The sequence below is a fragment of the Pleurodeles waltl genome, chromosome 4_1 (genome assembly GCF_031143425.1).
Source record: "Pleurodeles waltl isolate 20211129_DDA chromosome 4_1, aPleWal1.hap1.20221129, whole genome shotgun sequence".
In the NCBI taxonomy this organism is placed as follows: domain Eukaryota; kingdom Metazoa; phylum Chordata; class Amphibia; order Caudata; family Salamandridae; genus Pleurodeles; species Pleurodeles waltl.
The window spans coordinates 196,407,715-196,434,114 of NC_090442.1; the positions used below are offsets into that span (position 1 = coordinate 196,407,715).

The 26,400-nt window shown below is 47.5% G+C and overlaps 1 protein-coding gene across 9 annotated transcripts in view; it reads right to left on the minus strand.

Moving 5' to 3' along the window:
- Positions 1-438: 438 nt before the first annotated feature.
- WNT5B (Wnt family member 5B) overlaps positions 439-26,400 on the minus strand; it is a 241,384-nt gene continuing 215,422 nt past the window's right edge. For all 9 annotated transcript variants that reach the window (XM_069228102.1, XM_069228098.1, XM_069228103.1 and 6 more), the window contains exons 4-5: positions 24,656-24,948; positions 439-2,403 (exon numbers count right to left, since the gene is read on the minus strand). In XM_069228102.1, coding sequence (XP_069084203.1) covers positions 1,945-2,403; positions 24,656-24,948 — 752 coding nt within the window. In that variant the 3' untranslated portion in view covers positions 439-1,944. The remainder of the gene's footprint in view (positions 2,404-24,655; positions 24,949-26,400) is intronic.

Genomic DNA, 26,400 nt, shown 5'->3' on the forward strand with positions numbered 1-26,400 from the left:
AGAAACACATCTAAAGTGAGGGCTTATTTTAAGGTTTTGTTTGTGACACAAAGTGAAGCAAAGCAGTGCAAATCAAAGCAACGCTTTGAATCAGTTTACTCACCGTTATAAAGCATCTATGCAGCCCTTGGTAAACAACCACCTAGATGTTTACTTTCGGTTTAATTCTTTTTTGGGGACAGCACATAAATTATGTCTACATCCTGAAGACTGATTTCGAAGTCGACGTGATTGTATGAAACACCTTTTATGCTTTAGCCGCATTTATGTTCAGAATGTATAGACATATGCTTTTATATCTGCATGAATCAATGAATTTGACTTACTAGTTCAAAAACATAATGGCAACTGTTGGTTCTTGTTTACAAGTATGAAAAGTAAATATGGCAGCCCCATCTAAACCCCCATCTCCATCATTTCATGGTAGGACTCGTACTGTGCCAAGGTTTTCAATGTGTTTTACTTGACAAGTTCCGTTACAAAGATAATACATATTTACAAACTTGCTCATAATGCTTTTACTAGGTCAACCTCCCCTAGTTGCCCCTCTCCTTAACACGCTGTTGGAAGTCCTTGCTTCAGGGGGTGGAATGATACTTGTAGGGTGAAGTACTCCGGAAAACACAACGGGTGCCTAGCAACGTTGCATCATGGGTGTGTTAACAAGTCTCAAATAAATAGTCTGCAAATCCAAATTAAAAAAAATAATAGCATTTAAAAAAATAGCTTAACAGTGAGAGTCCTTTTATACTGTACATCCAAAGAAAGAGGCGAAGGAAAGGACATTAATGTTATGCAGCAACGCCCGGTCCATGGCAATCCACACTACAGGTCGGCTGGAAGCAAAATGGCCGCTCGATGGCCCAACAGGGATCCCAACATGATCCAGAGAGGAAAGCGGTGAGCAGACTATGGAGTCAGCTGTGTCAAGATTGTCTCTTGATATTGCATTCCTTTGCACACCTGCTTACCTTAGCCATTGAACTTGCAGATACACTCAGAAGAGCCCTCACATTAACCTGAAAATGTCCAAGACCTCACTTGACTCTTCAGTGGAATTAAGATGTAAGGAAGGCACAATACTACAAGCACGAGTTACTTCACAGCAGCAACGTGTTTGTAAATTAATGGGTTTGTACCACTGAACACAAATCTGGAGTTTAGTTGTCGACAGGAATGCTCAACTGAAGTTCTCTTTCCACCCATTGGAAAAAAGTGGAATGCATGGTTAGCGGAAAATGGGCAAGCAGACACTGGCATGCTTGTCAATAAATTGAGAGGAAGTAATGATTTTTCTGCTAGAATAAATCTAATTAAAAAACTACCACCTTCTTGGGGCCCTTGATCAGAGAGCGGCCACAGCGTTGACAATGGTGATCTTGAAATTCAAAATATGTCCTTTTCCAAAAACTGCGTGCAAAAGAATGTGTCACACCTTTGCACCCCGGAATCCAGGATGTGGGGTCACCTTATCGGGATGTTATGTTCATTCGATTCTGCGCACTCGTGTCAACTTACTGTCCACTGCATGGGGCTCAACACCTGCAAAAAAAGTTAGGCGGTGATGGTGAGGAGGAAAATCAGCATGGAGATGCCCAAGTTGTCCCTCGGGCACATGGAGGAAACGAGAAATGTTTGACCAAGATTTTCTCTCTGTTGAACCTGGTTCCATCGTGGGTAGTCGACAGAGCTCTCAGCCTTGCGGTCCCATCGGTCACATGGTCTGGCACCAACATCCGGAGCTACTGTCCACCTCCTTCTCCTCAGCCTCCAATGAAACATCCATTCCATTGGTTTCGTTGCCAAAAAAGGTCTCTTAAATAAGCTTTTAATTATTATCTATCTATTTATTTATACACATATAAAATATATATTTATATATTTATATAATATATATTTCGGCTGGTTTCTTCTTCCCCCCCCTTCCCTGCCCCGTTGGTTCTTTCATTTACACACGTACTGCTCGACGATCTCGGTGCATTTTTTGCACTTGACAAAGCAGCACCAGTGGAACTTGCAGTGACAACGCTCCACCTGGACGGTCTTGAACTGGTCGTAGCCCCGGCCGCAGCACATGAGCTCGCAGCCGTCCATGCCCTCGGAGGTCTTGTTGCAGAGCCGGCCCAGGGTGCCCAGGGAGCCGGTGGATTCGTTGCGCAGGCAGTAGTCGGGGCTCTGGTCGATGTAGACCAGGTCCTCCACGGTGGGCGTGTTGAAGCGGCTGTTCACCAGCTCCAGCTTGCCCTTCCGGTTGACGCGCATGGCGGCCGCGCTGTCGTACTTCTCCTTCAAGTGGTCGCCCACCTTGCGGAAGTCGGCCAGCTGCAGCCAGCAGGTCTTCAGGCTGCAGGACCCCGACACCCCGTGGCACTTGCAGGCCACGTCCGCCAGCTTGTAAACCGCCTGGGGAGGGAGAACAAAAGCAGGAGGGGGGGTTAGTGATTCAGAAGTATTGCAAGCAAAAAGAACTGAAATTGTGTTCAACATTTTTCTGTTACAAAACTTTGTGCCAGGATTCGGTGGAGAAAAACATGTTATATTAAAGGCAACTCAGATCCCATGAAGGGGCGCAATCCTGTACATATATTTGGTGAGAGACTAGCTGAAAGTCAATTACATTACTAAAAACACTTACAAATTCACTGGGAAAAAACAAAGGTTAAAGATAAGTTATTAGGTGATACTGTCGGTTTAAACTAAAGAAAAAGAAAAAAAATTGCATTCACCAGTTTTAATTAACTGAAGTAACTATGGTCACCTGCTCTACTCAATGCCCATCATCGTCTGAAAACCGAGTCGCTAAATGGCGGAAATATGCACAGTGCGTGAATCTATACTAGATTCACGGGGACACATTTATTTCCTTAAACTGAGGAGGCAGAGTCGAGAGCCTTATCCCAAGATTTTATTGGCCCCAATTCCTCCCATGGTCACGGGGTCTATCGTTGCTGTGGGTTCCTTGCCAGGCCTCGGTCTGTAATCACTCTACCTTAGTTTCCCCGACCCACTTCAGCAGCTGTCTACACAAGCACATTACCGGGGAGGGAAGCAGAATGTTTTGCGCGGGTTCCCCAAAGCAAGCAACGTGACCAGAACAAGGTCTCGGCACGAGCCTGATACAGCGTGCGTGACCGAGATGGAAACTGAATTACTCGTTTTAATTGAATACGATAAACATCATAGAAAGTATTCAAGCGAACTTCCCAAGGAGGTTGTCTTAACTATGTAATAAAGGACTAACCTCTGGAAGGAGTGGTGGATTTCTTTTTTTTTTTTTTTACACAGAATACATTGTGTTTTCGCCCTATAATTCCGAATGCTTAATCGCCTTGAAAGGCCGCGCGCTGGGAGACTTGTTTGCTAGACAGTGGCCTATTGCTGCCATCTTGCGGCTGGCTGCTGCAAAGACCAAGGCAGCTCATTTCTTGGAGAGAAAACAAACGTCCGACAGGAAACCGCCGAGCAAGGTCATCCAGGACTTGCAAAGCAGAGAGCTTTGGAGTGGAAAAGTACAGCACAACAGCTGGAGGTGCTGAACAGCTGCAGCAAGACGAATTGCTAACCACTTCTATGCTGATTGTTGGTGCATTAAAATGATATCTAGTTAAAGCGGTGTGGAGGCAAAAAACAAGTTGTAATTAGTTCGTGAATGCCAGCAATTTAGTTACTAAAATGAGAACTTGCTTTTTCAGGCACACTGATTGCATTTTAAAACAAGCATTTGCAATGTAATGGGTTTTGCGTTTGCTCGAGTTAGAGCTATTAGCGTTGTAAATTCCTAAACGGACCTTTCTTGTCAAATACATTGAAAATGAAAAGTACAACAGTGGACATAAGTGAGCCGATTCAAAGCGCCATGGCCGCCATGAGCATGAAGTAGAGACACTAAAGGAAAAAGAAGTTTGCAGTCAAACATATCAGCAAACTGGCCAATATCCATGTAACAGGGTAGATGGCCAATGCAATAACAAAATTGCCTTAAGGAGGGACAAACAAAGCATTTACCAATGATAACAAAGGATTTTTGAAAGGCAAGCCCACGAACGAGTGACCGTGATAGGCGTGCAGTGGACGTAGTTAAAAGCCCACAGATAAATTACAACAGGCCACAGAGCCTGTGCGCTCGACCTAAAAAAAGTAGTAGGCACACAGGAATGGTACTAGGTCACATCACAGGAGTCATTCAAATCTAAATTTCACACCACAGCAAGTCCCCCAATTCCAGTAGTGATTCAGTGGGGGTCCTCAAGAGTCAAAAGGTTGGGAACCACTAAGTTAGAGTGCTTGCCACCTCAACGGTTGATCCATTCACATTTACACTGACTCACCATTCTTTCAGTGGTATACTAATCAACTTTCCTGAAGAAGTTAACAAACCTTCCACACCCACATACACAGTGAAATGGCACGAACATTAATAACAAACTACCTGAAGGCGAGCAAAGGACAACTAAAGAAAGAAACAGGAATGTCTTCTTTATGTCATCCACTCACACAACACCCTTTGGAGACATAAAACAATCATTCTAAGCATCTCAATCACTGCACAAGACAATGGATTCAATATATCTGTCAATATCAAATATTCCATCCGTCTAAACAACACAAGCACACACAAGATTAACAGATCCCTCTTGCCTGTGGCCAATGAGAATACAAGAACCTGAAAAGGCAGCCAGATTCAGACAGCACTTTGTAACCAGACTAATGGTGGGAATAAGGTACACAAATGCACTTGCCGTTTCGTAGAAATAGCACAATTTATGTGTTGTATGACAAGGATAAACAGAACAGCTAAAGTCTGTGTGCTGGTGGCACTAAGCATATGACACACATAGTGCAGTGTTTGCAGTTCGTGTTTGGCTGCACTGATGACAACATAGAAAGAGTGCAGCATACACTGTTGGCGTGCCTGCCTACACTAAGCATGATACAACCAGTATAGCTTTTGTAGCCTGGGAGTCTGGTAGTAGCAGGCGAAAGATGTAATTAGTGCAATGCATATGTGGATGTCCACGTGCATGAAGCCAATAATATAAACCATGGAGTGTTTAAACTTCAAAATGTTCAGTTCTGGGTATTTGTATTACATGTAGTACAGCGTTCCACTCTCAGGACAGGGCTGTGCTATGTTTTGTTGTGGATTTGAACAGGGCACGTCTGCTTAACACTGGAGATTAAATAGTTACACGCAAATCAATAATTTTGTGAATGTTGGAAAAGGTTAGTTAATAGTTAACTTGGAAGGATGCACCCCAAAAGATTCATTGAGCTGTATTGCTTGGGGATGGAAGCCTCATTACTTAGCACCCTGAGCCATGGGACTGTAACCCGGTTGTAAGCATGTTGCAAACATCCGAAAAAGTCAACTGCAGGTGCGCTGTGTAAACTTAGTGAGGTGGAGCTTCAGTTTGGAAGATCAGATGGACGGATTTCAATTTCTATATAAAGAGGGAGTAACTAGAATCCATGGGATTTTTCGAAAATAGAAGCTCTCGCTATCCGGCTGAAAATGTAAATTCATCCTTTCTATTTCTTCTTCACAAGAATAACTTCACAGCTTGAACCGCCTTGGAAAAGAAGACTCTCGAATGTCGCCCGAGACCATCCGTGTATCTGAACCTCCTGGTATTCTATTAAAATGGACCCATCAAGTGGAAGCTGATGCTCTGCTACCAGAAATTCAAAATTAACAGATATTTGCCCACAAGGAAGAACAGATTTAAGAACAAACAGAAAAGACGACATATCACCAGGGATATTTAATCCAAGACCATTGACTTTTTGCTCCCCAACAAAACATTTTATGACGGTGCCACAATAATCCAGGGTCAATCAACCTCGGATTTCATAAGACTCAAGAACTGGTCCACAGACAAGCCTTAATGTGTTGATTAATGTTGGGCCATCAAAACCATGTACGAATTTGTCGAGAATCTGCACAGTAAGTCAGAAGGGTTGTTACAATCACTGCACAGCTCAGAACAGTCCTGGGCACAAATACCCATCGACTTCACTGTAGAACTCTCAGGATCAGAGGGAAGAAAAGTCATTCTGATGGAGGGTGACTACTTCCTAAACAAGATCTTTAGGTTACATGGTTTACCTTAGGTGACCATCACAGGTATAAGGCCCCAGTTATTTTTGGAAAGAATGTATAATGAGGTTGGGGATTTGTTTATTTAAGTCCACTATTTACCATTCACAGACGGCTAGACAAGAGACTGAATTGAAGTTTAGAACGATATTTGAGATGTTATCCCATGGAACACCAAATAGAGCGGGTACATTGGTTACCCTTAGCTGAGTTTGTGCGTAACTCCTTGCATTTGGCATTAGGATTCTCCCAATTTTATTGCTCTTATGATTTCCATCCTCGCATTTTGTCCGAGGATCTTACCCCCTTAAAAACACCAGACAGGTCCTGGTTGCCTAACCTTCACACAACCCACAAACTAGCATTGCAACAGCTTTGGAAAGGAAAGGCTGCCTATAAAAAAAAATTGTAGACGGCCACAGACAACATCACCCTCAGTATAGGGGACCTAGTTTGGGTATCCTTTAAGAATATGTCCGTCACCTGGCTCCATCTTAAGGTTAGTCCTTGTTTTGTTGGTAACCCCAATAAATCAGGGTTTGTTGGGTCCAGAGCCATCAGTTTAGCACTTGCTTTCACTGTGGTCCAGAAACTAGCAAAACGTGTTTTCCCCATGCAATTTCCCATAGGGATTTTAGATAGGACGAACCGCTGAACAGAATTACACCAGTGTTTTTTGTAATTTGGTGTAAACCTGTTCAGTAGTTTTGGAGTTATTAAGAAAAATGATTTATGTATATCTAGAGATGCATAAGGTCTGTAGATCACACAGTTCTTAAACTGAGATTTGATTGCCTGCCATCACTCCAACCACACAGTAGTGGCAACCATTTTAGAACTTGGCTGAATCCCAAGAAAAATCCTAAAAAACGGGGTGAGGGTAGGTAGGAATACCCTGACCCCGAGGCCTGGTAGTGGGGTCCCACAGGTATCCCGCCTGGGCCAAAAAAGTTAATTTTTTTTGTTTTAATTTTACTGCAGATTACATACATAAATCCTCAGAACATTTCTTTAAAAAAGGTGCTTATTAGGGTCGAGCCTGCGTATCGCTTGCGAGACACTGTAGTAGTTAGAAAAGGGCTTGGTGCCCTGCCCATGTCACGTCAGTATATTTCATTGCTTCATGGCCTTGCCGTTTAAAATCTGCTTGCTTTTATTAGTGGAAGGCATGCATACGTCATGCCTTTTCCGGTGGTTAGCCCTCCTCGAGCGCAGCAACCAAGTACTGAAAACATACGAGGCTTGCTGTTTTCCGTCCAGTTTGTGGACTACTTTTTCTCTTTTTTTCACAGCGCGATCTTGCTTGTTTAGGAGCACAATTGTGCTCCTTTTTCTTTCCATTTAGTGAGGCAAGAAAAGTCTGGTTGGGAGTTTACAACTGCTAATAGCTCTAACTCGGAGAAATGTGAGACCTGTTGCATTGCAAAGGCTTGTTTTTTTTTATGCCCCCCCCCCCGCCCCCAGGTGAGTCAGGATTGGAGGGGGAGGGTGGGAGCTGAGGGGATCCATAGATTTGTGGTGAGGAGGACACGCATTTCAGTCCCAGGGACCCCATCCCCCGGGGCCTTGCCTTATACATATTTGGGAAGGGGGCACATGGTCAAACTCCTCTGCCAATTTTGTTGCCGTGGACCCTATCCCCTGGCCGTAGGTGAAAAGGGGGAGGGAAGCAGGCAGCGCCACTCCCCAGGCCAATTTCGGCCCAAGGCGCATGGGCTCCCCTCCATGAGCCGATTCCAGCCCCGGGGGGGGCGATTTCAGCCCCAGGAACATCATCCCCCAGCTGCAATTAGATAGGGGAGGGGGGGGTGGCCCCCTCCTGGAGCCCTTAATGGCCCTGGGGACCCCATCCACCGTGGCAAGTTCCTGCTATGTTCAGAGGTGCCTACCCCCAGGTCATAGCGCTTTCCCTGCCCACAGTGGAGCGGTATGGGAAACCTGTGTTTGCTCTCACTTGACAGGAGCAATTTTAAAGCTCCGCCAAGCAAAAGCAAGCACAAAGCTCGCTCCCAGCACACAGGACCAAGAAAAATGCTCCCGCCCACTGGGAGCAGACTTTAAATCTCTTTCCCTGCCCACAGTGATGCGAGCAGGGAAACATCTGAATACTGCTCCAGTGTTCAGCGCACAGGGAGCAGCATCTTTAGCTGCTCCCTGAGGGTGGGAGAAATTATGGCTCCTGCTGGATGCTGGGAAATGGCTGGAGCCACAGGGGTTTTGGGACTCCCCCCGGCCCCCAAGGCGGGCATAGTGGGTGCCCTGGGTGGGCACCAGGGCACCCATTCTTTGTTGGCCAAGCACCAGGGATCAGGTCCCTGGAGCCGAAATCAGCCCAGGGAGGGGGGCTGTGTGCCGCCCTCCCACATTTTAATAAGACTAGGCCTTGTGGGATGGGGTCCCTGGGGCTGAAATTGGCCTGGGATGGGGGTTGCATGCTCCCCACCCACAAACATAATGGTGGGCCCAGGGAGGGGGACAATGTACCCACTCCCCTAAAAAATAAAAATAAAAACAAATGCGCTGGGACCCCTACCGGATGGTGTCCCTGGGGCCCACAGGCCAGGTCTTGTGGTGACCCCCTACTGTGCGCAGCCGAAGGGTGGGGTTAGCCAGTCCCTGCAACAATCCCCCGCTGCCCACGGCTGATGGCCATGCACAGCGGTTGGATTAACATATGGAAATTAAATATTGCTTTTACGTTTAAAAAATACCCTGGAAATTCACAGAAATAAAAACAAATGTTGCAGGGATGTTATATTTAGGTTCCGATTTAACCCATGCAGAACCACAGAAATTCAGCATCTAGTTATACTTTTCTCAAGAAACTATAACTTGTGCCCTAAAGTAACTATAACGCTGCCTTTGCCATGCACTATTAACCGACATGTTACATCAGTCATGACATCTTCTATGACATCACTGATAATATCACTGCAATATTTGCAATAAAATTATTATTGAGACAACTGTGCATGGCGGAGGCGCTAGTTCTAGTTACCTTGGGGCACAAGTTTGAGAGTCTAATTCACAAAGGGCCTTCGCAGTCGTGGCGGAGGCCCCGCAGATGCAGCGGAGTCCCATACCTGTGGCATCGATATGTGACACTGCACAACTTGCAGCTCTTCTCAATGACATGCAGCCCCCGTTGGTGCATGTACAATGTGCATCTCTCCTTAAGAACATGCAGCTCTCATTGGGCATGTACAATTTGCAGCTCTCCTGAGTCATGCAGCCGTCATTAGTGCATATAGAACACGCAGCTCGCTTTAGGGACCTCATCATTGGTGCAGGAGCAACATGCAGCTCCTTTAGGCTCATGCAACCCTCATGTGGCATGTATAACTCGCAGCTCTCCTCAAGGACTTGCAGTTCCCCTTGGGGAGATGCAGCCCACTCCAGTGCATGTACAATTGTAGCTCTTAGAGGACATCTCATTGAGCATGTACAATTAGCAGCTCTACTCAGAGTCATACAGGTACCATTGGCACATAGACAACATGGAGCTTTCTTCAGGGGAATACAGTCCTCAGTGGTGCAGGAACAACATGCGGCTCCCTCAGGGACACGCAACCCTTATGTGGCATGTATAACTTGCAGCTCTCCTCAGGGACATGCAACCCTCATGTGGCATGTATAACTAGCAGTTCTCCTCAGGAACTTGCAGTTCCTCTTGGGGAGATGCAGCCCACTCCGATGCATGTGCAATTGTAGCTCTTGGGGGACACGTAGCCCTCATCTGTATATGTACAACATGCTACTCTCACCAGGGACATGCAGCTCCCATCGGTGAACATACAACATGCAGCTTTCCTTAGGGACATGCAACTCTTATCAGTGCATGTATAACTTGCAGCTCTCCTCAAGAACATGCAGCTTTCATTGAGCATGTGCCATCAGCAGCTCTCCAATTACCAGTCGTAATTGGTGCATGTACAACATGCAGCTCTCATTGGTGTGTGTAGAACATGCAGATCTCCTCAGGGACATGCAACTCGCATCGGGCATGTACAACATGCAGCTCTCTTTAGGGATATACAGTCCACATCGGTGCAGGTACAACATGCAGCTCTCTCAAGGAGGACATGCAGCTCTGATAGGGGACATCCAACCCTCACTGGGCGTGTATAACATGCAGCTCTCTTAGGGACTTGCAGTTTATCATGGGGCGATGCAGCCCACTCCAGTCCATGTACAAGTGCAGCTGTCTTGGGGGAAACGCAGCCCTCATCAGTATATGTATAGCATGCTGCTCTCACCAGGGACATGGAGCTCTCCTCGGGTTCCTACAGTCCTCACCAGTGCATATACAAGAGGCAGCTTTCTTTAGGATTATACAGCTCTCATCGGTGCATGTATAACTTGCAGCTTTCCTCAGGAACATGCAACCCTCATTGGGCATGTATAACTTGCAGCTCTCCTCAGGAACATGCAACCCTCATTGGGCTTGTATAACTTGCAGCTCTCCTCAGGAACATGCAACCCTCATTGGGCATGTATAACTTGCAGCTCTCCTCAGGAACATGCAACACTCATTGGGCATGTATTGCAGCTCTCCTCAGGAACATGCAACACTCATTGGGCATGTATTGCAGCTCTCCTCAGGAACATGCAACACTCATTGGGCATGTATTGCAGCTCTCCTCAGGAACATGCAACACTCATTGGGCATGTATTACTTGCAGCTCTCCTCAGGAACATGCAACACTCATTGGGCATGTATTGCAGCTCTCCTCAGGAACATGCAACCCTCATTGGGCATGTATAACTTGCAGCTCTCCTCAGGAACATGCAACCCTCATTGGGCATGTATTGCAGCTCTCCTCAGGAACATGCAACCCTCATTGGGCATGTATTGCAGCTCACCTCAGGAACATGCAACCCTCATTGGGCATGTATAACTTGCAGCTCTCCTCAGGAACATGCAACCCTCATTGGGCTTGTATAACTTGCAGCTCTCCTCAGGAACATGCAACACTCATTGGGCATGTATTGCAGCTCACCTCAGGAACATGCAACCCTCATTGGGCTTGTATAACTTGCAGCTCTCCTGAGGTTCATACAACCATTATCGGTGCAGGTCAAACATGCAGCTCTCATCGGGGACACGCAACCCTTATTCGTGCAGGTATGACGTGCAGCCCTCCTCAGTTACTTGCAGCTCCCCTTTGGGAGATGCAGCCCACTCCATTGCATGTACAATTGCAGTTGTCTGGGGGACATGCAGCCCTCATCAGTATATGTACCGCATGTTCCTCTGGCCGGGGACGTGCAGCTCTCCTGGAGAACATGCAGCCCACATCTGAGCATTTACAACATGCAGCTCACTTCAGGGACATGCAAGACATGCACCAACTTACTATGTAAAATGGCAACTTAAATGTGATGTACATTCCAGTAGCGTCCAAAACAAAGCTGTTATCTCTATTACAGAAATTGTGAATTTGTTATTGGAATTTCTGGTGTTTTGGTTTTTTATCAGGTTGGAGTAAAATGATGGCCAATAAAAACACCTCACACAGGTGGCTTTTCTGGAGAGCGCTCATGTGCGCCTTGTGCTGATCAAGCTACCTGACGCTAATATGTCTCACGGGAGACCAAGCCCAGGCAGTAGCCCGGTGTCATAAGGGTGAGGCTGTCAGTAAAGGCAGCCTCTCCGGTGGTCTCTCGGGTGCCATGGCCAGGCTTCTTGCAAGAAGTCAGGATTAGGCAGCTTTCCTGGAGGGCAACCCCCGATGCCATGAGCAGAATGACCTCCTTGTCAAAGGTCAGGCCCAGGTGGCCTTTCTGGACCACCTGGGTGAAACAAGCAACCATCTTAGGTGGTTCTCACTTATGACATGGTGTACACGCCCTGCCTGAAATGAGGCCGCTTCCCAGACCAGATGTAAGCAGTTCTTTAAGCTGGAATGGTCATGCTTCTTCTAGCCAAGCGCGGTCAGCCTTGCTGGACCAGTGTCCGGCGCCGGTTCCCATTCTTGTAATCCTTTGAGGTCTCCCCTTGCTAAGCTCACCTGACCTCTTGCATCCCCCTCCGGTTAACCTGGCAGGGCCCACCTCCTCTAGCAAGGCTCGGGCGCCTTTCTGGAGGGCCTTCTCGGGTGCCATGAGCGAGCTTCCCTGCCCAGGCCAGGCCGCACTGATTGATGGCCGAGGCCTGTTTCAGCCGCCTGGGTAAACAATACAGACCGCAGAGCAAGATGAGCTGGGGAGAGATAAGCTCTGCCACTTGGGAGGGGAGAGGCAGGGACATATGGAGAGGGAGAGAGGAAGCGCTGCAATCCAGGCTGAACACAAACAAATAAAGCAGGGCCATAAAAGCAGCAGGGACCCGTAGCCAGATCCCCGGAGGAGGGAGAGGGGAAGGCACAGGAGCCCGAGGCAGCGGTGAGAACGCGCACCCCCCTCCCCTCTCCACCTCATCCAAACCAAACCGGTCCTGGGAACCAGAACATCTGCGCTTCCCTCCCTCCCCAAGCGCCATCTAGGTGTGATAAACTGGGACCTTTAATTGCAGTTTTATTGCAGGTGGCGGAGGAATGGCCTGGGAGGGGCCATCTGTCCGACCACACTGCCCCAGGTACTGGGCGCATTCTCGGGTCCTTCTCTGGCACGCAAGTGGCCTTTATGACAGGGAGACAGAGGGCTGGAGCAAGGCAGGAACCTGCCCAAGGGAGGTAGAGGCAGGCAGGCGAGGACTGCAGGGGGGGCTGGGTAGGAGGTAACACCAGGGTGGGGCAGGTGGGTAGAGCTTTGCCCCAGAACTCACAGGAACAGGGCCCCGAGTCAACAGAATGTGGGTTGAAGCTCAAATCCAAGAGTCCCCGGGTGTCTGCAAAGAGTGAGAGAGTGAATGTGTACATGAATAAGCACAGGAGCCCGGTGCACGAAGCAGGGGCGAGAGCTGGCGGGCCGTGTCAGAAGTGTGAAGAAGTGAACAGAGATGTGGAAAAGAAAAGAAGAGCGCGAGGGGGGCAGGCACACCCAGCTGGAATGAACAAGGCAGGCAAAAGGAGTGGACGGGGAGAGGATGACAGATGGGGAGGGAAGAGCGAGTGGAGGGAAGAGGAGAAATACGTAGAGACACGGAGGGACAATTACGGAAAGAAACTAGTGCAAGAGAGAACACCCCAGAGAGACAGTGAGAAATCTGGAAGGAGAGAGAAAGAATAATAGATAAACAGCACCAAGAAAGACTCTTCTAACCCTGAAGGAATGCGGCGAGAAGGGATGCTGACTCAGACAAACTTTACTCAAGATACACAGACAAACCTAGCAGTCAACCCGGAAGAATCAACAAGCCTTGGTTGCTCACGGCAGATAGAAAATCAGCTGCCTATTCTATGCAAATGGCGGGTCCTTCTCTGCCCAGCAGAGCAAATCCTATCCCCAACAGAGTATAAGGCCTAACAGACCCTCAACCCCAAGGCCTACCACAGACCCCTGGCCCGCTGCACAGCTCAATATGAAGCGTGTTAGCCAAACAAAACACCAACGTAGTGATGTTTAAGGAAAAAATGCCCAAAACTAACAAATATCAGTTTAATTATCTACTACATACAGTGAAAAACTCCAAATCATCAAAAGTGATAGATTTTGCACCAAACTCTTAATCAATAAAAACATGATGGAAATACAACACAGGTCAGAGGAAAAACGAAACGATTTCAGCTGATGGACACATTTGGCATGCTTAGAGGCAGTAGATGGGCGTGTCATGTGCTTGTCTTGCCAGGAACTGTTGATCATGGCACGGAGAAAACATACATGTACGCCCCGCTGTGTGCTTAGCTCCTAGAAGGAGCACGGCACTGTATATTGAGTAGCTGTACTGTAGCAAGGGTTTAGGATATTGCAGAGTGTAATGTGGTGTGTGCAGTGGCGTAGCGTGGGTTGTCAGCACCCGGGGCAAGGCAAGTAATTTGCGCCCCCTAACCCCTGGATTTTAGCACCCCCCCCCCCCCCCCCCCCCCAGATGTTGCGCCCGGTGCGGCCGGTCGCACCTGCACCCCCCACGCTACGCCACTGGGTGTGTGGGTATCAGGGACATGTGCCAGAATGTAAGGGGCAGAGGAGGGTGGGGACACGCACACTGGAGAGTACTAGGCCGCACACTTCGGTTGTGGTATAGAATCAGCCCCCACATGCTCATAATCGGGGACGCCGGAATTATGCGGCAGTGGAGGCCCAAATTGTGCCGCAGGGTTGAGTAAATCATGTGGCAAGGAAACGCGGATTATACAACACACTTTGTGATAGTATTACTTAATTATTTTGCCAATTTTGAATTTGTTCACACTGTATGGGCATTAGTTGCACCTCGCTAGTACTAGTTTAACACCGAAATATAGCTATAAGCAACGGAAAGGAGACCAGTCCACTTTTGCAAAGGGAACTTCCACTGCTCCTGTCGATGCATTTTTAGTAACTTTTGATGTGTCTGAGCTACAAACAATTATTTTGGGGGTTAAAATCTGCAGATTATGCAGCAAATGACGGATTATGTGGCAAATCTATAACTACACCATCTCATAATTCCAGTGGCCCTGCTTATAATATAGACAGACGCACGTGACTTCCGGGTCAGTGTATGGATCAGACCCGGGTCTCCGGGTGCATAAATCATCAACTGAGCCATTAGCCCACACACACGCGCCAGTTAGGGGGGAATAGGTGGATCTTCCCCTGATGTAGTGGGGAAGGTGTTATGTGATGGTTATGGTAACCGAGGCAGGGCACAACTGCACTGAGAGGAGTTTTCAGTAGTTGCCTATCCTGGTGGTCATTCCGCGAGCAGGTTTTGCTATATTGATAAACACTGTGCAGCACTGTTCCAGATAGTTTGCCTCCCAGGCTCAAGTGTCTAAGGCTCTCAGTATAAGTGGCCTACGCGCAGCAGTAGCAGCATGTCCTTAAATGCTGCACACAGTAGTACAAATACTACATTTATTAAAATACCAGATTGTGGTATCACCACTGAATTATAAATGAATCCCCCGATGGACCTATATGGAATGGACCTTAATATGCAGAAATCAAGCCTACAGGTGAACTTGAAATTCGGGGACTTTTTTCTGCAAAGTTCGCAAAGCTTGATTTGGAGAATTTGTCCCCAAAAATCCATGTGGTGTTGCCACTCAGTGGAAACCCATGCATCTGCTCGAAACTGTATTACACACTCACTTATGAAAAGGGTCTACTAACGGGGGATTTAGACACCAGTCTTTCACTGAAAGCAGACAAATAATCCGGAAAACTGTTAAACTGCATATGAATCCTCTTAATATGTAAAGACACAGAAAGAAACAGAGGGAGGAGAAAGAGAGACAGAAGAGAAATGAAGTGAAGAAAATTAAGGGTAAGGAAAACAGACTGGAATAGAGAGCACCAATAATAAGAGCTGATAGTGCTCTCTACAAATCTACATAATATATCATGACATAACATAACGTGACATGACATAACAAAGGAAAAAAATAAGCGAAAGGAAAAGAGTGCACAATAGCGTGGATGCTAGATGATAAGTAAGAAAAAGAGAGAATGATCTTTATTAGAGAAGAACAAGATGGAAAAACAGCGCTGAAGAAAAAGATAGATATATAAAGCGGTGGACGGGTAATTGTTTAAAGCCTTTGCCAAGATGTAGACGTTTGTGAGGCTCAGATGGTTTCGCCTTGACGCAGTTGCATGTGCAGGGCCACTGGAGTAATGCGATTGTGGGCCATGGAGATTTTCATATCATTATAGATTTGCTGCATTTACCACAAAATCCATTATCTGGCGCAAAGTCTGCAGATTTTAACAAACAAAATGTTTCTAGCTCAAATGGTTCAAAAGTTACTAAAAATGCAGCAACATGTATTGCCATGCACTTTGCCAGACTGGACTGATGATCATTTTGTTGCTTATTGATATATTTGGGTATTAAAACGGTGCTTACAAAATGTGCTGCATTAAACTGCAGAATTCTTTTTTTTGTTGCCATATAATTTACTCAACCCTGCCGCGTAATTTGGCTCTCTCCTGCCGCATAAGTCCAGTGGCCCGGCACATGTGCTTCTGGGCAACTTGCTAATGTGACAGTGAAAATTCCAGCTGGGACCCGTTGCACCCTGGAACCGGTTATTGGCAGCAGTTTTTCTCATCTGACGTTTGATTTAATTTAAATAATTTTCCTTGTTTATTCAGTTGAACATGTGTTTTCTGACTTCCAAGTATCCATATGCAGCTGGTTAACTGGAGTTTCCCCACATGGATGGAGGGAAGCAGCGCTTAATTTGAGCCGGAGGTTGCCACTGGGGCCCATCAGCTCTTATGATGAGACCCAGCTCATTTTTCTGCATCGGTAGAGCAGATAAAACACACAAAAGGGAAAGACTGTCACAAAGGAAGAAGGAAGTAGCCTGGAAAGAGAGGGATAAGCTGGCAGGGATTGACTGAGATTGGATGGAAAAGGCATGAGAGGAATTTAGGACGCGCAGCCTTGGTATTCAGCACGCTGGCTTTCAGTTACACCGCCCGCAGGGTTTTGAGAGGATCCTGGGCACCGGCATTCATTAGCTTACAAGTTAAGCCCTGGAGGGAAGCTTTTGTATCTAGATAACCGGTCAGTGCGCATGTGTTTGGCCAGCTTAAGAAGGCCCGCCAAACACACATGCGCACTTAGTGCTCTTCACTACCCCTCCCATGACCCTGCCCGCCTCTCCCTGCACTGCTGGCTAGTTTACTATTGTTTTATTTTTCATCTGCTGGCTCTTAGACAGGGGGGCACCGCTCCTCCGCCATTGCGGAGGAAAGTCCAGGGGGAGCATCAAGAGTACTCTGTCCCACCACAGACACCAGCCTGAGAGCTTATACACAGACCCGGGGAGAGAGGCAGACCCGGGCACAGTCAGGCCAAGCAGCCAGTGAGTGCCTGGAAACCGGAAGCAGAGGGGCGGGCCTCCCGTGCAGGACACACAAGACAGGAGCCATGGCGGCCAAAGGGCCGCACCAAAGGCAGCCCCCCCGAGAAGGTCTGGGCTACCAGGTAACGCAACACCAGGAGACTTTAATCTCAAAACGGCGCAAACGGCGTTGAAGGAAGAAAGACGTGTCGCCAGGGGGAGCCAGACACCACGAACCGGCGCAGTTTGTTACTTCAGCCTGAACTTAGATACTGAATATCGATCACCTGCAGTGTTCACACGAGTACCAGTGAGAGAGCGAGAGGAGAGGCACCGAGTAACACAGAGATCGGCAAAGAGATAAAGACGAGAGAATGACCGAGGGAGTGAGGAATGAGGCAAAGAAAGAAAATAGAAGAACGCAGGAGGGATGAGAGAAGGAACAAGTTAGAGAACGAAAGAGGGTGGCACCGAAAATAAACCGTCTGGAAAGAGCCGGAGGGGGAGATAGAGCAGAAGAGAGGGGTGCGAGGGGGCAGAGGTGGAGAGAAAAGAAAGACACGGGAAAGAAAGAGCCAGATAAATAAACAGATAGAGAAAGATCCGACCAGCTGCCTCTGAAGTCTCCCGCACAGGAGATCAGTCGCTAAGAACAAAGAGCAGTGTCTATTCCAGTCTCTCCGGCCCTCCGGGGAGAGGGCCCTGGCACTAAAGGGGTTGGGGCAGTAAAACCACCTGGACCAGGGTGGGTGCTACACGTGGGCACTGCATGAAACAGAACAGAACAAAGGCCGAGGGGATCTAAACACCAAGGAACTCAGCAGAAAGTACCAGATATATCTCAAGAGAGGAGCCTGGAGTCAGAGGACATGTACATTTGAACTAAGCAATGGCGAGGCATGGAAATTCGAACTGAAAAGAAAACTGGGTGTGGAAATCTGAAAGTAGAAGAGCACAGGTACTGGAGCCCGGGGGATGAACATGTGACAGGAAAACAGCACAAGTGTGATTCTTAAGAGAAAAACACATGGAGTAAGGAAATCTGAAAGACAAGTGCAGGCAATATCGACATCTGAAATGAAAGGAGCATGGGTTATGGGAATGTGATTACAAAAAGAGAGAATTTCAGTGTGGAAAATAAAAAGGGGTTAGACATGGAAAAATCAGACCAAAAAGAGTAGGGGCTGGGAAATCTGGATAGAAAAGACCAGTTGGGGCATGTGAACTAAGGAGACTGGAGCATATGAAATGAAAGTCTGAACAAAAAGGGCATTTAAAATATTTTTTTTAAAAACGAAAAAGTTGAGCCATGGAAAGCAGGCAGCTTAGGTAGAAACCAGAGAGCAGCTCCAGCAGCCAGTGAGTGATTTTAGACACAGAAGCAGAAAGGCTGCCGGCTTCCTCGTCCAGCACGATGAATAGGAGATGCTAACCGGCGCCATGTCATCAGCACCCATCCTCTCCTGGCTTTCAAATCACACACTTTCCGCCTTCTGCGACTCGTAGGTCTACATATGTCTTTTTAGAAAAGCACTGGTAAAGCCAACAGGTCGCGCCTTTTTGACCAACTGACTTTGCCAGTGATTTTTGATGATGGTGCCCAGCATCAGCAAAAAGAACTGCTTTTGTTAAGAATGCAAAGCAGCTTGCTGGCAGGTGCGACATTCCATCGTATGCATGCACGTTTGATGACATATGCACATATGTCTAATGATGTATGCACAAGGAATGAAGTGCATGCCGTTATGTTTATTTATTTTTAATTTACTGATTTTTTTTTTTTTTTTTTACAAATGTATTGTTCTAAGATGTTGGACATCACTTGGCTCAGTAAACAAAAAAACGTATTTTACTTTCCTGAAAGCGCTTTTATTGAAAACAGAGTGGCCGTGCTGCAAATGCCACGTGTTGGGAAGTTGCCCGAATATGACCAGTGAAGGGTACAAGTTATCCAGTCAAAGGGATGCTACGGGGGGCATCATGCTCCATAGGAGAGACCCACACAAGCAAAGTCATTGAGTTAAAAGCTAGCGCGAGTGACAAGGAAACCAACCAAGCCCGCCTTTTCAGCTCAAGCCCAGTGTGGATGTTTTGCATTTTCGCTTAAGTCTTGAATTCTCTAAAGCCTTTCATTTACATTAATCTACCATATGCAGCCAGTCTAACGAATGTGTGCCTTAAATACACACGAAAATAAAATAAGATCACATTAAACTAAATAAAAAAACGTGCACCTCTTAGTGCCGATGTGACTGCACTGTCACTGTCTACACGGCTGGCACCGTCAATCTCCCCCCATCAGGCACAATCGGTCTCGAGATGGGGTGCGATGCATCAAAGGCTATCTGCCGACCAATCTGAAACCGGTGTCACAGCTCCCCGACTATCACGCAGACCCCGGCTTCTTGCCCTGGAGCACGCCCTGTGGAGCTTGTAGATTCCCGCTCATCCCAAAACTGGGGAGTCCTGTGGGTGTCCCAGCAGACAGAGTGCATTCCAAACAGGACGGGTTAAACTCTATGCAAATGGTTACACCCGGGAAGGTCAGAAGTAGCCAAGCACAGGAACCGATCTGGCAAAGGACACAGATGGTCGTAACAGGGACCAGGGTGGCATTCTTAGGGAGCGGTGATGGGGACAAAACTTTCAAAAAGATAATATGGTAAAAACCTGGCCCTTAGATAATAATCTGCAGAGCGGAGGTTGGGACAAAAAAATATATTAATAAGATCTAACCAAAAAGACCAGTTCGGCAATTCTGCTAGCCTGCCTCAACCAATCTGAGTTTGTCTCTAGGGTTTGACCAGTCTGGGCAGCCACTGAGATGGGCACTTTTGCGCCTCTGTCCCAGCCTATTCCATCTAGGACTGTTGTCTGGAGAGGAGGCCGGCAACCTGCAGCGGTTCACGACTCGCTAAGAATCACCCATGTAACTTTTTTCTGTATCCTCTGATACTGAAATGAACTCCAAAAGGGGCGGATTTTTTCGCCAATTCGTTTCGGCTTTCCTCAGACAGAAAACAAGATCGCCCCTCTTGGGACCGGGACTGCAATAGCAATTGATAGGGGAAGACATGGTTTGCCATGAATAGGGAAAACAAAAGCCTATGAGGTTTCTGTAGGCGCAGTAGGCATATGTACCACGTAAAGGTGCAACAGCATAGGGGAACTCAGTAGAAAGAGTACAAGAGTTTTGGGGGCCGATGAAAGTTTTATACAACCTAAACTTTTTAGTTTGAACCATGGCGGAGCTGATTCAGCCTGTCTTCCGTGGCACCCTGGAATCTGTCCGATCACAAACCCCCGGAGCTGCCACAAGAGCCGAGGATGCTGAGCTCGGAGCACGGCGCGCGCAGAATGTACCAACAATAGACCACGTGGGGGCGCCCCGCGGCCGCTCTGTGCTGTCACATACGGGCATTCGGCAGGCGGTGAATGTAGTGATGTCTACAAAATATAACTGGTTAGAACCGAAGAGAAAGAACGAGTGGAAGGAAATTAAAGGGAGGGATAAGGGATACGAGGAGGAGAGGTAAGGAAGGGGGAGAAGAGGCAGAGTGAAAAGGGGAGAAACATTAAATAAGAGGGAGAAAGGAGCAAGAGAGAAGGTGGCAGAAAGTAATGAACAACGGTGGTGATCGGAAGAAAACAGGAAGACGGGGAGAGGGGAGTGAAATGGCAACAAGCATTTGTAATGCAATAGGCCTCGCACATTTCAAACAAGTTAAATGTCATCTTTTGACAACAGCGCACACGAACTATTAAAAAAAAACAAAAAAAACGAGTGGTAACTGAAAAAAGACGAATTAACAAAATAAAATAAAGTTAGCTTTAAAAGAAAAACTTTGCAATTTTGTTTGTCCTGCTGGGTACGTTTTTTGCCAGTCACAAGCCTTCTGTTTCCAGGGCACGAATTCAGAGCAAAATAGTACCTCAAATCATGTCAGGAGCAGAGGATGGGCACTAATTAAGTTTAAATCAATTAGTGCTTGATCCCTCTTCCACACAGAACGAAAATGACACCAGACATGCCTTGGCGAATTACGAGGCTGTTAAGAAGAGTGCTACGCAAACCAACACATGATGAGCGACAGGTGAGCTCCAAGCCCATTACTGAACACAAAAGTGCCTCTCGCATGCTAGACACGTGCGTAAGTGCATGCACTCACAGGCTCGACCCTTAAAACTGTTGTACACATAGCAGACCCAACTCATAGCCTCTAGACCAAACTACCATGCCAAGAGTGCATTCATCTAATTAATTTGGGGGCATCACCCCCGTAACACCTCTCGCTCCTCTTAAAACTATCCAGAGAGTAATGCTGGATTACTAAAGGAATCATGTAACACAGCTTGAGCAAAGTATTGATCACTGTGAGCCCGACACATGAGACAGCAATGTTTGGCAGATGTGTGCAAAGGTGAACATGTAGCTGCCCAGCAGATGTTGGCAACTTAGCCGCCTCTGGAGAGGGCCTGGAGGCAGCGATAAGGGGCTGAATGCCCTCTGGAGGGTCTCGCATGGCCAAGGTAGAGGAGAATGTTGTATTGAGGATAAACAAGCATGAAATGGTGTGCTTTGTGCCTTGCCCTTTCCGGTTCCGGGAAGCCTACAAAGAGCTGATCATCCACTCTGTCCTGATGAGTTTGGGTTCTATTCTATGCAGTCGCCCCTCCCTGTGGTCAAACGTGAAGAAGACAACAACAATGACAGTCAAGTAGACTTGTAATAGACATGGTCACACTGAGTGCAACAACCACCTTCGGTAAAAAGGATGGGCAGGTGGACCCACGAGGGTTGTACTTAGGACTGCCCTAATAAAAAGTCTCTTCTGTGTGTGAGTGAGGTGTGACTTTTGGACATTTATTGTAGAGCTCAGGTCGTGGACACGAGTCATGGAGATATTCCTGGCTCTGCACTGGGGTCTAGGCCATCACCAGCTACACCTACCAATCAGCAAATAGAAGGAGATCTGCCCCGTGACGTGAAGCCGCACAAGTGCTACCACCTTTCGAAATACATGTGGGGCTGTCGTCAGTCTGTCTGAATTGGAGATCTGAAAACATAATACTGAGCCCCCACTGTGAACCTTAAGCAGCACTTTTGAGAATGAAAAACTGAAAGATGAAGTAGGTGTAATGGAGATCGTGGGGCATGAACCAATCGTCCAATCTCAAGGCTTACATGACCTAGCTCAGGGACAGCTCTAACATCATTCGCAGCCAAATGAACATACTCAGAAGGGTGTTGATACAGGATAGGCCTCAGGCCTTTGCCCTTTTTGGGGACCAAAATACAAAATGAGTTTCTCTCCTCTGCAGGCACCAGGTCGCTGGTCCTTTTTTCCAGCAAGGCTGGGACACCCGGGATCACAGCATGAGCTGGTGGGCCTGCTTTGAAGGAAAGAGGGTGGTCTGGTGGGGGCGATGGAAGGGGAAGGGCCCCGACAGACCAGCAGAATCAATCCGTGGTATGTTGTGATTTTCAGATGCAGAGACAAAGAGTAAGCTTGGAACAGGATCTTCTGGTAGTGACAGCCTTGCCTGTCCCTGCCTCGAAAGGGGCAGTACATACATATGCTGTGGCTTTGGAAGGGCTGAGGTGGCTGCCACTTTTGGGGCTAACCAGTCTTAAAAAAACACAGAACTTCCAAAGCCGTCAGAAGAATTGTCATATAGGGAAGGCCAGGCCTAGGACGCTAACTATCACTGCTGTTCTTAGAATGTACCAAGGTGGAGCTGGACTTCTCGCCAAAATGCATCTCTCCATCAAAGTGTCTGAGTGTAGCCTGAACAGCGCCTGAAAATCCATGGGATGCCTCCAAGCATGCGGATGTAACATGACAGCTGCACCCATAAACCGGGCAATTGTGTCCACCGGGTCAAAGCCACACTTCAGGATCTGCTTTGATGCATTTTGGTCCTCTCTCACCAGGGCAGAAAATGACTTCTTCATATGATCCAGCAACAGACAATCATAAGTTACATTAGCTCCCACAAGACAAGAACATCTCGTCCCAAAAGGATTTGTCTTTACCCAATGGTGAACCAAACTGCAGGAGCCAAGAAACTTGCAACCCAATGCATCAGGTTTTTTTGTATTCCCTAGCGGGGGAACCACAGGGAATGTATTTGGGTTTTGCTTAGAATAGCACATCTGCAAAGCCAGAACACTAGAGACAGGTAGGAGGACATAAAATGCAGATCTCCTGGAGCAGACCGATAGCATTTGATATCTGTCTGTGGACTACTGGACCGAAAAGGGTTCCTCGCATGCAGCCATTACTGGACGTAGGAGAGCCTTGTGGTACGGAAGCAATGGCTCTGTAGGACCCAAAGAGGACAGCAAAGTTACTTATGAAAGTTGGACCTAACTTTCACAGAAGTCAAAGTTATCTCTAAGAACTCTATCACTTCCCCAATAGTGTTGTAAAAGAAAAGCCTGCTTCAGAAGTAGAGCTGGAGATGTAGGAAAGGTTCCCTTCTGGTGAAGAATCTACACCACTGGCATTTTTCAAATGTATGTAAAAAGCAGGCATCAGCACTGTCTGAGAGTTTGCAGCCTTCATGGGGCCGTAATGACATAGCCACGCCATTGTGTATTACCATGCATGCTTCATGACGCATGCTCGTGACATGTGCCTGATATTTCTATTCTGATCTGAGATGGAAGCTATACTCCAGGTGAGGGACAAACAAAAATAGAGAAGGCAAGCCATCAAACACGAAGTAAGCAAGTAAGAGCGACAGTAAATCCAACCAATGGTAGGCAATGCGCAGGCTTGCAGCCTACAGTAAACTTTTGGTAATCTGACAAGACATTTTTTGCAACCAGACAGCTTCGCTGTAAAGTAGGCTTAACCTAAAAAACACTGGTACCTACTTGTATATATGTACGCAGGTGGTATTTGTATGGCACAAACCTAGCGGAAATGCAGTGAAGTGCGGTACAGGGTCAAGGACAGAGATGCAGTACACTGGGGATGTCTGTAGTGAGGCTCCAGCTGATGAAGCACCTCCGAGCAGAAGTCGGATACTTAAAATGTCCCAATCACAACTTTTGAGAGGTGATCCCATTTTAGGACAAATGCCTGCGCAGGAGTTACCACCTGTGATATGCGGCAGGTAGAACCCGACAACCCATGAGTGCATACTGGAGGCACTTCCGGTTTGCACGGCCCTCAGAGCATTGTGTGCAAGAATATCGAGGGGAACTATTGAAAGGTAAGTGCATATAGGATAGTATACATTTACTATTACAAACTCCACATCTACATACCTTGAAAACACATATATCATGTAGGTTCATATATATGTGGAGTTAGGTACAGAAAATCTACACTTAAGATCGATATTTTGGTTACTCTACTTTGTCCTCTATATTCTGTGCCATCAGCATTCTGGTTTCGATATTTAGGGTGCACACCGTTCATGTACAATTTGCAAGTACTTTCTCGTTCCAGTAAATCAAAAGCAAAATTGGGTACAAACTGTGCACCTACTAATTATTGCATACCATGATCAGTGGTAATGCAACTATGAACCCATGATCTGTGGGTCCCTGTTAACGGGAACGCACTACAGTATGTTTACGTGGCCTGAACCTTCTTTCAGGAGGAAGTGGGTGACAATAAGTGAGGGACCAGAGTTGTTATATCAGAAATGAGCCTCTTACCCTGCGTCCAGCCTCGTTGTTCTGCAGGTTCATCAGCGTCCGTGACTGCTCCTCCGAGCCTTTGGGGTAGTTCTTCTCCCGCTCCCGGGCATCCACAAACTCCTTGGCGAAGCGGTAGCCATGGTCGACATTGTCCCCACAGCCCCCCCACAGCCAATCCCGGGGCAGGTCCTTAGGCCGCGACGTCCGGCTGCAGCCACAGTTGGACAGTTCGCCCTCGCGACAGGCGCGACTGATGGCATTCACGACCCCCGCCGCACTGATTGCGTAGGTGAACGCCGTCTCTCGACTGCCTGCCGTTGGGGGAAACAGGAAGCAAATATATATATGTAAGAAAGCAAACTGGGAAGCATGTGCACCAAGATTTCTAATTCCAGCATCCCTGTTTCTCAATGTATCTTAGATGCTAAGTGATCCCATTTGCTGGTATGTGTCATTACCTCCCGTCCCTCCCTCGCCTTCCTTTTAACCAATGAGGCCTCCTGCCTCCCCTCTAGACCCTCCCTTCCCCTTTCAAAAACCCCCCCCACCCTTATCCCCTCCTGTTCTTTTGTCTAGCCCACGCTAGACGGTTTTCTTTCCCTTTCTTACCTGCACGGCGGGGCCTGGAGGTCGTCGATGGAGGCACTCCTCGGGACGCGGAGCTCCGCGAGGAGTGCTACGGCTGGGGCGCGTCTTGAACGAGCAGCATGGTTGCTCGAGAGGCGTGTCCTGGAGGCCGGCTGACGGGGTCAGCCGGCCCTCTGTGGCTGGGACGTTGATTTCCGGGTTTCAGCGCCGCGGAGCCGCGGGGAACCGAGGGAATTCAATTCTGAGATGCTCTCAGGTAGGACGGGCGTTCGGCCCGTGGTTGTTATGTATTTGATGAAATAGGTGACCTCTTTAGGGATTGGTGGAGCCCTGATTGGGGGGAGGACCAGGTGCCTATATAGAGGGTAGTTTTTTGGGATTCAAGTCAGTGATTATTTGTTTACCATGCCTAAAGTTCCAGCAAAGAGACGTAGGATTGTCTCTTCTTCCTCGGAGGAGGAGGGGGGTGAGGCTAGCATTACTACTCCTGAGAACTCACAGGTACCTGGCAGGGGTACTCCCCTCATGTCCAGAGAGGAGGTTCAGGATATGATTGAGGTGGCGGTGACCAGGGCACTACAAGCAGGCGTGGCCAGGACTGGTCAGTCTAAATGTGCGCACTCATCGGTAGCAGCTAGGAAATCCTCATCGGAGAGTGAGGATGAGGCCCCATCGACGTCATCTGGGGGGAAATATGTTTCCAGAGAAGATATGTGGGAAGTGATGGCACATGTTCAGGACAATTTGGGTTTCCCGGTGTTTCAACCTGCAAACTCGGATTCTCATTTATTTCCTCAATATAAGACACCTTCAAAGTTTGCCATGCCTTTTCAGGGACCTGTGAGGGATATGGTGTTTCGTGAGTGGAAGGATGTGGATAAGGCTCAGGTTCCACGATTCCTTCAGAAACTTTACTTACTTGAGGGTGAGGAGGTTTTGCCTCCTTCAGTACGCCTGGACTCTATTTTGGCTACTCTGATTGGCAAAACGGCAGTCAATCCGGAGGATTGTGTGCCTACGGATGCCACTGACCGTAAAGTGGATTCGGGTCTTAAGAGGGCTTTTGCTGCGGAGAATCTGGCGCTGAGGGCAGGGATTTATTCTGCTTATGCGTCACAATCATTGGTTCAAGACTTTGATAAACTGGCGGTGGCTGTACAGGAAGGGGCGGAATG